The 16,142-nt window shown below is 41.4% G+C and overlaps 1 protein-coding gene across 3 annotated transcripts in view; it reads left to right on the plus strand.

Moving 5' to 3' along the window:
* Positions 1 to 16,142, plus strand: part of GLIS1 (GLIS family zinc finger 1) — a 177,099-nt gene that overhangs the window by 69,493 nt on the left and 91,464 nt on the right. For all 3 annotated transcript variants that reach the window (XM_085067560.1, XM_085067559.1, XM_085067561.1), the window contains exon 3: positions 11,946 to 12,144. In XM_085067560.1, coding sequence (XP_084923686.1) covers positions 11,946 to 12,144 — 199 coding nt within the window. The remainder of the gene's footprint in view (positions 1 to 11,945; positions 12,145 to 16,142) is intronic.

Raw genomic sequence — 16,142 nt, forward strand, 5'->3', positions numbered from 1 at the left:
AGGTGAGGGTGAGGAGAGAGGCCATGAATGATCCCGAGCAGACTACAGTAATTCCAGTGCTGTGGTCTCTCCTGGCTGGATGTTCTGCAGCAAAGAGAAGGAAGATATATCAATGGCTTTAAAGGGAAAGCAAACCTGGAGCAGGTGCTGTATGTGCCTGACAGTGATTATAGTGCATAGCAGTCATCAAGGGTCTGAGTGCAGAAAGAAGGTCAAGAGAGATTCCCACCAAAGCCAGTAATTATTTTCGTTTTTTAGCTTGTTTATTTTCTATGCAGTTAGCAAAACGTGACTCTTCATTATGGGTGGTGTAACCAGTCATTAGCTGTATACACATGGCTGGGGTTCAGTTACACAGAAACAAGATACTTTGCTTTTCCACACTGGCTGAGAAGAGGAAAATGCACTGACGTACTGGGCATGTAGGCTTGAGCTTTGGGAAGCCACTCTTGCTTGTGTGGGACTGATCTGTGCAGCACATGAGGTTGATCAGTAGAGCTTAGTGCTTTCTAAGCATCTCCCCTGGGTAAGTGCCCACAGCCTGATCCAGGCTGACCCATGAGCCACGCTCAGAGCAGTTGTGCCAGCCTAGCCCAGGCTGATACAGCCACTGGAGACAGGCTTGGATCCTCCCTGGAGTGCCAGCACTTGGGAGCCAGTGCCACCAGCTTAGACATCCCTGCAGCATGCTCTGAGGAGTCCCTGCTTGGCTGTTGCTCATGTCTTCAGTCCTTGCTTTGCTTTCTGGAAAACTACTGCTAATGATTTGCAGCGCAAATAATGCATGAGACTTGCTTCTGTCGTATCACAAGGAGTGATTTTGGAGCTGTGCTGTTCTCATGTTTTCCCTCTTGCCGACTTGCTGACAATGAGAAGGAAAAAATTCTTGGTTTTCTCTTTTTGGGAACTCCAGAGGTTGCATTCCTCCCCCTTAATCTCAGCTAATTTCTTAGTCAGCATGCTCAGGATCACATGGATTTCTGCCAGGTAAGTAGGGATTTTTGTGAGCTGTAGTCTGTTCAGTCGGCAATCATTTTAGCTGTAAAAGGCCATGGTTTAGCATGGGGCTCAGATGACACACACGTTCAGCTTCCAGCTCCTTTATTTTTTAAATAGCTTTAGTTACTCCCTCTCTGCTGTTTTTTGCAGCCCAGCCATAGGGTTTAGATCTATTCTGTAAAACTAGTGCTAAACCAAACAAGGCAAACCTAAGAAAAGCTTAATTAAAATAACAGAAATCTCACACTCACTGAATCTATTGCTGGAGCTCTTTTTGCCTGTAAACAAAAGATTCAGATGGCTGGTCCCCTCCCGCCCCCCCCAGTTTCATAAGTGGTTACTGAGCTTCTGCAGTTGCTACATTCCTTAAAAAGTTGTTATTTCTTTTTTGGTCACACACTAGGGGACTCCATTGTTTTCAGTGGTGCCTATTGAGTTAGGCCCATCGACAGCAGAACTCATTCTGGGTCATTAACTTTGGAGGCACAGTAGTATAATTTGGTGACTTTATTCTGTTTCTTAGCAGACACTTGTATGAAAGTCACGCACACGCAAAACCAGAATAACCATCCTTCTCCCTTCCTGCAAACTCTGAGAGTCTTAAAGGACCTTTTAAAGACCATTTAAAGGACTCGTTAAAGACCATTAGGATTGGTAAAGCTGTGTTTAGACACATATTAGGCAGAAGTAGCAAAACAATGCTGCTGTCTTATGTTATTGATTCTAGTGCTGTGCTGTTCTAGTGTTGACAATTTAACAAGGTTCCTTGGAAAAACTGGCTGTGTTTAAGAGAAGATTCACATAAATGATTAATGATCAGGAGAATACACTGTAGTGTGAGAGAATGAAGAAAGCAGCCAGTTAATCCCTGAAGAAAAGGTAGGAACAAGGCCTGAAGTTTTCTACAGAGGGAGAGAGTATGAGGTACATTGTGTGTTTTCACACAGAGTCATAATGTGAAACCCAGGGCCTGAACTGAAGTTAAACAAGTTCAAGCTATATAAAATTCATGCTGAGAACCATGGAACAAACTGCTACAGAAGCAATTCTCCATCATTTAAAGATTCCACTTTGAGATTTGATGTCTTGTTAAAAGATGCTCTCAAGATCCAAGAGTGTGTGGTTAAACTAGATGGAGATATCCCAGAGGAAATGCAATGCACCAGGCACATAGCATTCTTTCTGGGCTCAGCCTGTAAACTGTGGTCTTTGGAAGTTTCACTCTATCCCTGTGCTATGCCTGCTATTTACAAACTTGGTCACTTCACCCTCAGGGTCTGTTTCCTACTTAGAAATAGTTCTTACACAACATTTGGTCCTGACATTTCGGGAACTTCGCACACCTTTTAACCACATTTTACATTCAGTGAACATTTGCATCTCCATAGCTCTTAATCTGCCTTGGTTTCCCAGCACCAAATTCACATAAAAATGCACATTATCAAGGTTGCCAGTGTGCTAAGGTGATGGGAAGGAGGAAGGGAGAGGAATGGAGTGTCTGCCCAGAGTTGTAACAAGCTAAACTTCTCCATCTGAGACCCTCAAATCTGGTCTGAGAAGATAGTTCTGTCCATGGCTCTTTGCTCACTTTGGTTGGTCAACAATATTTACTGAGTTCCTGGCTGCACTCTTTGTGTCTTTAATCAAGCACTCTAAGCTGTTATTAAAACGGAGATGTCAGAATTCCGTGTGCCTCTTTAGATACTCAGTTCTGGAAGACTTCCTAACTCTGATCTTGCTTTTTCTAGTTTTGTAGTGCTGTTTATTTCACTGCCTGTGGCAGTGACTCCTGACTGACAACCCGGCAAAAACAGAGCTTTGCTCAGAGACAATATGATTAATGAATTACTCTCAGTTCTATGGGATGGATGGGATCAGCATGTTAGAATGATTTCATGCCTTTCACATATTCTTGATGGTGGGGATGGTCAGCAGAAAAAGTGCTGTAGATCTGAAGAGTCAGCCCTTAGAGTTTTGAGACTGCTCTAACACCAGAGCCTGGACAGTGTGCAAGTATGTGCACTTTCCTGAGAGTTTTTGTTTAGTTTTTATGCTGCTAAGTTTTATTTTGGCACGAGGGGACATTGCTGGAGGCAAACGTTACCTCTGCATGTGTGTTTGGTAAGTTCTGTTCTGAGCTTTCTAGGCATTTTTCAGAGGGCAGTTTGATGCAACAGTAAAAACTAACAGGAAAACTGAATCATGCCAAAGGTTCATTAATCTCATTATTCTCTGTTTTACCCAAGAAAAAAGAGAATCTAATCCAGATAAGATTTAACTGCTGGATCTGCCTGCCATTGTGCTGCTGGCTCACAGTGAAGGAAGCCTGTACCTGCTACCAGCTGCAAAGAACAGGATCTGATAGTGAAAAGTGTGGAGAAAAAAGGTGTATAAAGTACAGAAAAAGGACTGCTGGAGACAGTTCAGAAGAGAGACAGAGGGAAGACATCAGAGCTCTGGAAAACATGATTTATGAGAAAAAACTTGAATAATGAGAGCTGTGTAACACTGGCGAGAGAAGACTGAGTGGAGACAGCCTGCAAAAACATAAAAGGTTGCTATGGAGGGCAAGAGAACAGACTCTTCTCCATGTCCAGTTTGGACAGGACAATATGTAACAGACTGAGTTGTGCTAAGGGGCCTTTAAGTTAGACATAAAGAAAAAGTCAAAGACATAAAGTCAAGTGAAATGACTGAATAGTTTGCCAGAAATGCTGGGGAATTGCTGGAGCCTGTGAAGTAGATTGGTCAAACACCCCCTTAAATTTGTGATGTTGGATTATGCTGTAGGGACACAGGACAGAGTAAATCATGTTCTGAAGACTCTTTCAGCCCTGTTTTTCGTGATTGCATAATGTGTTTGTCAGAGGAAAGGGCTTCTCATGGTTACAGTGACCCTTCTGTATCTGTTTCTTCACTGGCATATCCAGCTTCTTGTAATCCCTGAGATACCTTGTTCTCAGGGCTTGTGTGGAAAGTGCAGAGCCAGTTTACGGGAGGCAGCATTGCTAAATAAAAACAGAGTACTCCACATACCTCCTAATCCATAGCAACTGCCCACTGTCATCACTGGAAGATTCACAGAGGTCCTCTAGCAGGAGCTAAACGTCTCCTGTTTATTCTCGCTGTTTATTCAGTGTTCATGTAAGACAGCACCATTCAGTGAGAATATTTTCCCTTTTTATAGCATTCTGTGTACTCTTTAATTTTTCTGCACCCTCATATCTCTGCTTTTCTTCTTCCCTGTGCCTTCACCTCTTCACAGCAGGTTCCACAATAGCCTTACTCTTATCCTGTCCCACAGTCTGCTAAAAAATCCCACAGGAGAACAGGTGGTGCTGGGGGTGCCTTGGTTATCCCCAGAATCTGACTTTCTGAAGAGATGGATAGAGTCAAGATGTTCAGTCCTCCCAGCTGCTGTCTGAAGCTGCCACATTTTGGAGAGACACCTGAGCTAGTTACATTTAAGTTATAGAGCAGAGGTTTTTTTTCTGTTACAAATAGACATTTATGGCACCAAGAACTCATATGTTTGACACTGTCCTTCAGCAGACTGTGCTTACTGGTGATACATTAAGCTGTATGTTTAACAGGCACTGCATATGTCTGCAGCCAGAGGAGAGTCTGCAAGAGGCCCATTCATTGGCACTGAGTGCAGAAGGGTAAATTCAATTTGAGTAGAATTAGTCCCAAGCATAGTTCTGGTAAAATAGAAAACGACATTGCAAATCACTTGATGTTAAATATATTTCAAATCAAGCCATGAAATAATGCCAAAATCCTGGCAGAAAGAAATGTCAAACAATGAAAACAGCAAATGAGAAGTAGCAGGGGTAGGCTGTTGCTCTTTTCAGCATGTGTTGTGGAAACTGTTTGTTTGTCTTGAATTTTCTTTCTGGCAGTGTTAATTCTGAGCTGCAAAGAAGCCATTACTGTATTAGGTATCAAGTGTTAAATGGTCAAGGAGATGGTGTAGGTGAAATGTTTGCCTCTATGTGATAGCAATTCGAGTTTTCGTTGTAAAAAGCTAGTTTACATAAGAGCACAAAGATGCTCTTTACTTTTTAAGTGTGAGAGATCTGCAGTGAGTCTAGGTGGAGGTTGTGAATGTGAAGATATCTCCTTTTTGGTGAGAACATGGAGGAGCCAATGCAAGTGTATTAAGACAATGTGTAGCCTTCAGCTACCAAATGCATTTTTGCTGTTGCTTTTTATCCCTGATATATGGAGAACCAGAAGAAAATGTGTGGACGAAGCTCCTGCAACAAGTGAGCTTGAAGCAAAGATAGCAGTGGAGAGACTCATGAAGCCTCTCGCAGGAAAGGAGCTTAATTCACACTTCTTGGAGGAACAGCAAATGGCAGACAACCCATAGCTGGCAGTGATGTGCAGGTTTACTAACTCCCCTCCATTGTATTCCCTGTACATGTTGGAGCATTCCTATCACATAGCAACATGGAAAGTTCTTTTGAGACTCCAGTGCATTTTGATTCCTATTATGACTCATTTTCTGTCTCTTTTGCCTGTGAGTAGACTGGTTTACAAATCTGTGCAGCAGAATTACGTCCACAAGACTAGATGTTGTGCATCCACATCCCACGAGACCTTTTCCTCCACCCAGCTTGCGTTGAAAAGAACAAAATGCTTTCTAGTTATGAGTTTCCCCTGTTGGTTAAAGTTTATTTTTCTAATAACTCCACTTATTTTTCTAAGCAACACCACGTGGCCTACAGTGATTCTGTCTTTGTGGCTCTTACTGACTTAGTGGCACTTCAGGCTCCTAAAACTTCAAGCCCAACATCTTGATGGAAATACTTTTTGTTGTGTTGGTTTTTTTCCTTTCTAATGTATATAGTGTACTGCTGAGCCAGGCAGACATAAAATTCCTTCTTGGAATATGTTTATACAAGACATATGCAAGGTGCCATATGGCAAAACCCCAGCTTTCATTCCCTGCACATCCTTGTGTTTCAAATGTTTGGGAGAGCATATACCCCTGCAGAGTCTTTACATGGTCTGCTGGCTAGAACTTCCATGGAAAAGAGAGACTAAATGGACTAAGTAAAATATGGGGGAATGGTGATCTGGGAGTTTAAAAGTTCAGGGTTTAGTAAGTAAATGGGAGAGCAATAATCCACATGTAGTTCATAGTAGGCATGCTCTGGCTATAGGGAATTAAATGACTTAGAGGTCAAAAACAAAAGGAATAGATTTTCTCAGTCTGTGCATGTATGGAAAGTTCCTGATTCCCACTGGAGTCATGTAATCGATGGTGGAAGCATCTTTACAGCAGGAACAATTCAAGTACCTCATCACAAAATGTCTGAACTTCTGTCCTGAAAGAGTCACTCTGGATTCCTTCAACCTACAGACTCTGTCTAATGACAGGGTGCTGTGAAAACCCTGATGGTGTCCTTTTAGAGCAACAAAAAAGAAAAACCAAGGGGGCCAAGGGCAGGTTAGAGTGTACATAACCCTAAACAGTGTATAGTTGTCTTAAAGCTTACACCAAAGGCACAATGGCATTTATTTGGGAGGTGTGGATATTCTAACTATCAGAAATACTGAGAATTAAACCCATTCCAAACATGGTCTTCTTAAAAAAAAAAAAAAGAAGTAACACATTAAATTTCATTACATTGAGCTTATATTCTCCAAGTGCCCATTAGGAGGGTTTGGGGATTTCCTTTTAATTAAAATAATGTTTGTTGAGCTTAATATTTTCCTAAGACATTTTTTTTAATGTCTTTTCCCCTATTACTAAAATCCAAATAGTGAGGACGGTTAACTGACCACAAAAAAGGCCAGATGTGCTGAGAACAATATTTTTCAAATTGCCTGGCACCAGGAAAAAGGTGATTCCAAGCTGAAGAGACTCTGTAACAATGAATGTAGTGACAAGACCTGTGTTTCATCCAGTTGTGAAAGGCTTTGTCATGATTGTCACAAAAGAGGCCAATGGTCATTTTCAGTCTGTTCTCAGCTCTGTTTGGGTGAATCATTTAAAGATCTGAGATCCAAACAGAAGCCAAGAATGTCGAGTTTCAAACCTGCTTGTAGGGAAAGACTCCTTTTGATAGTAGCCAGTGCATTTCTGTATTTTTCTGAGAATCTATGCACTGTTGCCTAAAATGGTTATATCCTTACACATCTAGAGCCTAACTCAGAGCATCAGCTGCAGCTGTGAAGTCACTGGAACCCAAGCTCATGGTGTGTTTTCCTTAAGCTTTTTGAACTTGGCCATACTTGCTAAGTTCAAAAAGTGTTGTGTGGGTCTCAGATGGAAATCTAAACTTCGTAACAGTGCAGCTGTTTTAGCAATGAAAGATGTAGTAGATTGTTATGTGTTCTTTGCTGCCTTTATAATGTCATTATGAAGTCAAATATGGGAGCCAAATCTATCCACATACTCAAAAGTGAAAAGGTTACAGGTCTGTAAACTACTGAACTGTTTTCAAATTGTGTTAAGCTGGACTGATATAAAGTTAACCATGCTTCTTTATTCGGCAGTGCCAACCCTACACATTCACTCTCTTAAAATACTGTGTGTAGTCTGCAAAAATAAATTCCCCAGAACAGAAATATAATGCAATCCAAATAACTAGTTTTAAAAATAAATTGAACATGAAATAATAAATATGGATGTAGCCAACACTTAGGGTCCAGAATTTACTAGAAAGACACACATGGGTTGTATTTATCTTTCATGAGTTTTCAAGATTGATACTCGACAAATTATTTCTCTATCTGGGTTGTTTTAGTTTACAAGGGTTTTCTTAGCCCTTCTGTCTTCACTCATACATCAATGTGAAAGTAAAGAAATAAGTTTGCTTCTTTCTGTTGTAGGATTTTATTGCATGGTTCATAAAAACTTGGAGGAAATAGAGATTTCTTTTTTATTCTGCTGTTATTCATTGCTATTGGTTTTAATCCTAATGTTTTATGGATTGATATCACCTATATGTATTTGGAAATAGGCAGAGGATCTGGCACCTCTGTTTTGATATACCAATGTAGGACAATTTTGGTCTTCACTTGACTCTCACTAATTAGTATGGTCTGCTCGGTGCTAAAGAACGTTTTGGCTCTCACTGTGTTTTTAATAAGACAGTGTAAAAGCATTATAAATAAATGAGGCTGTGTCTCTACCAGCTGTATGAAACAGACTTCAAAATGTGAACAGGTTGTAACTGATACAGAGATCCAGGGTGAACCTGGAGAATGGTGTGAGCTGCATTGTTCCTCTTTGACATACAACTCTTGAATGCAGCAGCAAAAATTAGGTGCTGTTATTGTTAACCATTTCAGTCCTCAGCTAAGGGCAAACAGCGGCAGAAGAGTCTCAGAGTGCAGAACTTTCCTCTGTGAAATGGTGAAAAGCCCAAATATCTAGAGATTTTTTGTGTACCAGATGGTAGAAATGACTGAAGAAACTGGCCAATAACATATCTGAACATCCTTTCTTTTTGGGTCCCTGGGGCAAGATCTGGAAGTCCTTGTTTAGGATGTCTTGTTCTAAGATCTAACTGAAAATACCAGTGCTACACTAGGGTAAAGTCTGCTAAGGCTGTGATGGCATCCATGGCTTATCACCACAGCCTACTTCTAAAATGTTTTTGTTTCTCTTAAGCTATGTCCATGATGGAAAAATTTAGACCCAAACTCATATCCCTGCTGATAGTGGTTCACTGAAATGAACCAGGCATAGCAAATCTGTCTCCCCAGTCACACAGTTGGGCCTGCCTTGTAAGGGGTGTAAGAACAGCTCCAGTATCTATTTTCTGTCCTTTGCTTTCCTTTCCTTTGCAGCTTTTCTGCCCTTCAGGCTTGGTGTTGTAGGATTAAGACAATCCCTCCCATTCACCATAGAGAATGGCATGGTGGGCATAAAAAACTTAGGCAAAGTGTTGATTGTGTTGTTACTGTTGAAAATGTAAAAAATGGCCTATTTCATGAATCCCTTTGAAGACTGTGTGTTTTGAAGCACCCAGTTCATTCATTAGAGCTTTCAATCAGCAGCACAGTGCTGTGCATCTCTCTGGATGCTCTTAAATTACTGACAGTGTAGGAGTTGTGGCAGTCACTCCATGTACACAGGGATGGGGATTATTCAGTGCTTGTTATGTGGGATGGGATGCTGAGTGTGGGTACAGCACCTTATCCCCCATGGCTTTGCTGTTTTGGCACCTCTTGAGTTAATAATTTCCTCCCAGTGGAGGGATGTGATGGCCTCTTCCAGCGTGGATGGTTTTCACTTGTTTGAGAAAATCTGGTACTGTTTGGTCTTTCACTCATCTCACGTGACTCACCCAGCTGCCAGTAACGGCGTTCCATTTCTCAGTGTTGTCGTGGTAAATTCTGGACATCACATCCAAACAAAACCAAGAATGGCAATTTTTTTTTTTAACAAGAAGTAATTAAAGAGAATGAACAGCAAGAAAAAAAAAGGCAAATGACCTAGTTTGGTCTTTGCCGCAAAACCCACAACTCTCTGGGGATATCTAGTATGTTAGGCAAATATTTCAAATCTGTCTCTATTTCAAATGTGAGTCATTTCAATTAGACATCTTTCAGTTATTTGTCCATTGGTCTTAATTAGGTAAGCTCCAAAACACTGCAACATGCGTTTATTGTTGAATAATTACCCTTTTGGTAAGTTTTCTTGCTCTTATCTTCTTAGCCTTAATAGCTAATTTTGTCAGTAAGGGTGAAGCCTTTCTGAATGGTAAACAAGGTGTTCCCTGGAGAAGAAAGAGAGCTGTTGCCCTTTAACAGAGGTGTTTTAAATATTGATCTCGTTGTTGGACAGACAAGCTTACCTTTGTGTGAGGAAATGTTTTGTTTTGTTCTAGGAGAATTTGCCCTTAACAAGAAATGTAGGGCTGACCCTACAGATCTTGACCAGTGTCCTTCCTGAAGTGTGTAGCCTCATCACACTCCAGGGGACCAATTCTCACATGGCTCAATCTGACATAAATCAAGAAAAAACTCCCCCAAAGTCAGTTACCCCAGAATGAAAGAAGCAAGATACCCAAAAATGAACTAACTTGATTACTCATATGGAAGGAATTGCCTGATTGCAGCCTTTGCACACTACTGTATCAACTCCTTCCGTTCCCTTCCCGAACACTTAAATGTGAAGATATAAATCAAAACTGCAAGACACAAAAAGACAAAAGTTACCTTGATGGATTCCCCTTCTACCAGATCCTTCTGGAAACCATTCTGTTTTTATTAGATTTACTCTCTGTAAATTAGGATTAGTTTTTTATATGGATTTATGGAATGGCTGTGGTATAGTGCAAGCGGGGTGAGCCCTCTGGTCCAAGGCAAGGCAGTGTGTGCTCTTTTCATCTGTTATTGGTAAGTTACAGAATGTAGGTTAAAGGCCCCTCGATACCAGTGAAAGAAGAGATCTGGTTCCAGACATGGAAAGTGCTTAAATCTTATGTGTGCCAGCCAGTGATATTAATATTGTATAGAACAGCCAGTTGTCAGAGGGCCAGATTCTGTTCTCAGTTACAGCGGTGTAAAGCGGACTTTCCCCCTTTTTTCAGACATAATGAATTCGCTTTCACATGTGCTTGGACACTTGAATACAGACTCAGGTTGTCTGTGTTCGGAGATAATCTCACAGTTCTTTTTTTAGTTGATGTGTGGAGGGGGAAACCCATGAGCTGCTGTTTTTTTTCCTTGTCCATCATTGTTCCAGCTCACATGTGGTGAGCACATTTTCAGAGGCTTTGGTGCAAGTGCAACTGCACTCAGGGCACTGTTGTGCAAGAAATTTTTAGCTCTTACTAATGAATCTGTAAGGTACTTTGTGAAGGCAAATGTATGGTGGATTGGCTGAAACACAGAATTTTATGGATTTAGCTTAAGTGTTCTGTTCTTTGCAGGGAGTGAATGTGTTCTCCTATTTGACAGCTACGAGAGAAGATAATTATTTTTGACAGCACAGGGATAGTGTTCATGTTATTCTAGGAAATCTCTGTCTTCACACAAACAGGTATCAGTGTGTGCTACAGTTAGTATTGCTGAGCTTTGGTGGAAGCTTCAAGTTTCTATGTTTTGATAATATGATAAAATTGGTAAAGTACATATTTAGAAAGCCCTAATGAATTTCAGACTTGTATCATTTGGGGAATGAAAGAAAGTGTTTTATTACAAGTCCAGTATAAATCTTAAACATTTAAAAAGGATCTACAGTGTTTTGGAGGGAAGATACATCTTGACTGTATTCCAGGTAACTGCTGTTGGAAGGAGAGGAACTGTGAATTGGGTATTGTAATATGATTGATTTACCATCTTCTCTTGGTGGTGTGAAAAACTTACAGTGTTCAGCAGTGTATTTAGATACCCTTTAAATATGATTCATCTACCCAAATTAACAGTCAAAAGTCTTATTATACAGTCTTGCTAAAGCAGGTATTAACCCTGAAGTGAGTTAAATTATGATGGGATGAAGCCAGAGTAAGAATGGAACAAAGCCTGATGGAGCGTTAGACTCCAGAGGATATAATGATTAATTTATGTCATGATTACAAGCAGGGCAGAGCTAATAGTCAGAAAGATCCACTATAAGCTGAAAGGCATCTAAAGTCATACTCTGAAACACCTCAGTCCAAACCCACCAAATACAGCTGACTGTCCATGCCAGAAGATGCTGCATTTCTGTACATTATTCTGTACGTTATTCTGTACATTATTCTGTACATTATTCTGTACGTTATTCCAATGAGGAATAAACAACCATAGTTCACAGATCCAAATCTTTTGCAATTACTTTTTACTTCCTTGTGAGACCATTCATTTCTTCTGCCTAATCATAAATACAAGAATTTTGGAAGGAAATCCAAAATGAGTTTACAAAGCAGTCGTCAGTGGAGAGAGTTCTTAGTCAAAGCCTTATCTTTTTTTTTTTTCCCCACTTATTTTTTTGACAGTGAATGGTGGCTACAACCATTGCAGCTTGATCTCTGAGAAGAAGAACATGATGGACATGGAGATGACGAGCAGCTCGGTGCCTGTGTGCAGGCAAGGTCTGTTCCTGCACACGGGGAACTCTCTGGTGCGAGAGCACGCGCTGTCCCGGGAGAGGCTGCTGCACGTCGGGCAGCTCAACCTGGCGCACTCGGATCTCAGGTACCGCTCCAGGTTTTACCACCTCGTGCCCTTGGCTCCTCCCCAGTGCCATGGTGTCACCAAATTACTGCCTGGGAGGCAGGGATGACACTTAGTCCCAACTCACTGTCTCCCACAGGGTGATTTGGCGTGCCACCGTCAAACCTACAGGAAGCAGTGACACTTTTATTTCTACAGTGTTTCCTTCAGTGAACGATTTGCAGTTTTCCCATACAGCCACATCCTTGGTATTTGCTTTTAAGGCCCTAATGTGAAAATTTGGTCTCTGGTTTTGATATATATGCTGTAGTTGGATATGCTATGAACAGAATCTTGATTTAAACATTTGCTATAAATTAATTATATGAAAACACAGAACTCCATTATTTTTTTGTTGTTGTTACAAATGTAACATTACCAGATTTTAAACAAGTACCCTAAACAGACATCCATTGTGAATAGAAGCCTGCTACAAATTAAAATCTGTCCATCTATTTTAATTATGCTGCTTTTTGGCAGGGTGTGTAATAAGAATAATCTTGACCTTTTTGAAGAGATGTAGAAAAGAAAAACCTCAGTAAAGTTGCAGCCTTTATCTTAGGTACTTGGAATATTTGGCACTTTGTGGATGGAGCTATCAGGCTGAAATTTCCATAGTCACAGCAAGAGGAAATATGGCCTACAGCTTGGTCTTGAAAATCTGACTGTTCCTGATTTCATTATACATATTCATGCCTTGTTTCGCCTTTTCAATTTTCTGGTGGGGTAAGAACATCTGTGTTTTCAGGAGAAGGAGGCATGGTAATATGGCAAGCAAGTGGAAAGACTTTTTGCATGTTTGTTTGTTTGTTTATTTGGAAAAGATAAATAATATCCATGCCACATAACAAAATAATCCTCGACTGCTACAAGAATTTGTAGATGCCTTTGCATCTGGATGTGAATCTGTTCCCTCCTTTCTGGTTTCTTTATGGCTCAGTGTGGGACTGGCAGTTTTCAACCTTTTTTTTTTCATTCTGTCAGTGAGGACAATTACGAAACAAAGATAATTAGGGCAGGAGCAAACAAAAGGAGGAAGAGAATACTCTGCTTAGATCTTTTTGAACCTTTTTGTAAAATTTATAATGAGGAAATGACAGATACCTTCATACCTGGCATCACAGTACCCACCCTCAGAAATATGAACCCCTTCCAGCCCCCATTTGGAAGAGGATTCCCAGAACAACATAAAGGACTGTCGACTGCATAACATGAGAAAGTAGCAGGTGATGGGTCTAATTCCCTTCCCTTTGCTTTGTGGCATGGTCTAAAGCCTTGAGACTCTGCTGCTGCTAGGTTTGGAAATGTTTGGAGAATATTGTGAAGGACCCTCCCACTCCATTAAAGGTTCTTTTTGTGTCCCACTGGTCATGCTCTGCTTTTTTGTCCACCTGGCTAATAGAGCTTTTGTCTGCATGGGATTTGCAAGGTAAAGCCAATGCCCAGCTCTGCTCTATGGACCTCACAGACACAGTGTCTCAGGGCTTTTCATGAGACACAGAGCCAAACCCTCAGCATTTCAGAGAAGGTGGACAGCATTTCAGACAACTTCTGTTCATGGTGTTTGTGATGCTAAAGGTTCTTGACAAGCAGGTAACAGAAAACATGGTCTTTCCCTGACAATCTGGAAACAGGAGAATGTAACTAAGGTGGAAGTGAGTGCCAGGAGAGAAGTCAGTGGGAACCAAGGGTTTTCTGTGTTTCCACAAATCTCAACCTTCATCAGAAAATGGATGAGAGAAGTAGAGCTGGAATTGTCAGATGTTGGAGCACATGGACATCAGGGCAAACTCTCTTTGGTTGTTCTGCCCAGCTCTAGTGACCAGCACAGAGATAAAGGGAGACACAAATTCAAACATCTCTGGGTAGAACTTTGAACCACTTTGCATTTCTAGGTTATGGAATGTCCAGTGAAAAGCCAAACAAACCAGGAAGCACCTCCCCTAGCAATGAAAAATCTCCCTCAGGGTTTGGGGTTTTGTGAGTGTCTTTGTCCTTTTTTCGCTTCAGTGCACTAAAACTTGTTATCCCCTTCAGTTTCTCCCTGAAATTGCTTTCTCTTGGAACTGTATTCTAGGGATGACTGTCTTAGTCCAAGAATCACGATCCCTCTTCTTCCTGGCCCCTTTCCCCCACTCAGTTAATAACTTTTAAGTTGTGCAGCATAATTGCTGCTACATTCTATCTGTGAATGCAATGTGTGTGGGACTGGAAAAGTCCCAATACCTTCCTCACCACAACTGGAGGCAGCACACAGCTAATGTTGGCCTTTTGTCAAATAATCCATTATCAGCCACGGCAAACCCGCCCACACTGCGCTCAGTGCTCAGCATGCAAAACCCAGGGAGGACATCAGAGCACTCGGATTGTGTTGCACAGGATCCCTGGATGTGCAGCAGAACAATCCCCTCCAGCTTCTTAAAACTGTCAGTTATCACCGGGTGCACATTTCCAGTGGCAATTGAAGGCATGTATGTTTTGTAAATAATCCGGAGATTTCAGATACAGTCATCTTTTCCTCTGAGGGCAGTTGGGAACTGCAGTGCTTCTGGCATGGTGCTACCGGCCTCGTGCTCTGGCTCCAATTACCACGTAAGGGAGTCTCTTAGGAAACACTGCCTCAGTATCCTCTGAGAGGCTGCTGTTACTCTTCAAAGGCTTTACACTCAGCTTTCTTGAGCTTAAGCAGCAATTCCGTTCCCTCTGACTGTCCATCTCTGATGCATGGATGCTCCCTTAGAAGAGAGGTTTTTGGGGTGTATTTTTCTCACCCCACCCTCTTTCTAGGATTCCAGATCTAGAAGCCCCACATGTGTCTACACAGTGCTCCTTGCTCTGTGCTCTCCTTTGTCCCTCTCATCTTGGCTGTTTATTTCATATGCATTTATACTTGGCTACTGTCCAGAGATTGCAAAATCCTTATGGCCAGCACAGCCTGTGGGTACAGGCAGTAACAGCAAAATGCCAGGCGCAAAGAGTCAATGGCTGTAAGAGGAGCAAGTTGGATGCCAGACACTAAGTATCATTCCTGCATTAGTTATGTTTCTGTGCCCCTTCTCCCTCCACCCCCCCCCAGGACTGGGAGGTATGCGTAGGGCTTTCCCTGGAATAGTGATGGCAAAATACTGCCAGGAACTCTGCATTAATGTAACCTTGACATCAGGTACCCCAGCACTCAAACGTCAGGAAATTGAAGGAATGTCATTTTCTCCCAGCAGAGTTAACTAACATGGGCTATATAATGTATATAAATATATAATGCTACAGAGAAAACCTCAGATCCTGGAGAGGGCTTGGTTCTGATCTGCACAAACAGCCTGTGCTTATCATTTTGTAGGCAGAGAATGGATAAGACACGTCTGTGGCAATGGGAAGTATGAATTTAGTACCCTCATCTCATTTGCTTTTGAAATAAGGCATTCCAGCTTGCCTTTTGGTCCAGAACTCTTTTGTGTGTCTCATAATCTGCACTGCAACATCACATCAGTACATTCTTGATTCTGAGTAAGATCCTGTACTGGAAATGCAGATCACTGTTCCTGGGGGTGTTGGAAACCTGGTATTTCTCAGGACAGGGATGTTTGTGTCCATCCTGCAGGTACTTTGTGCTGACTCCAGCTTAGTAAAAAAAACAAACTTCTCCTATGGATTTCTGGCAAGATGGGAGCTTTACATAAAGCTTAATAAGACGACACCAATTATCACAGGCTAAAATGTAAGGCTTGGGTTAGCTTTATATGATGTATGAAATGTGTTGTGTTTACTTTAGCCTGAGGCTTTGGGACCACTAAACCATGATACAAACTAAATTATTTAGAAGAATTTTCGAACAGCAGAAACTAAGTAATAGGAAATGCTGTACCTGGCATGGCATGCTGTAAAGCCTTTCTGAGAACGAGTTTAAAACACCATGCTTTCTACTGAGCAAACAGAGCAGGGTTTCCCAAACATGTGCAATAAAAGTATACTTATGCCACATA

The sequence above is a fragment of the Lichenostomus cassidix genome, chromosome 8 (genome assembly GCF_008360975.1).
Source record: "Lichenostomus cassidix isolate B80296 chromosome 8, HeHo_3.0, whole genome shotgun sequence".
NCBI lineage: Eukaryota > Metazoa > Chordata > Aves > Passeriformes > Meliphagidae > Lichenostomus > Lichenostomus cassidix.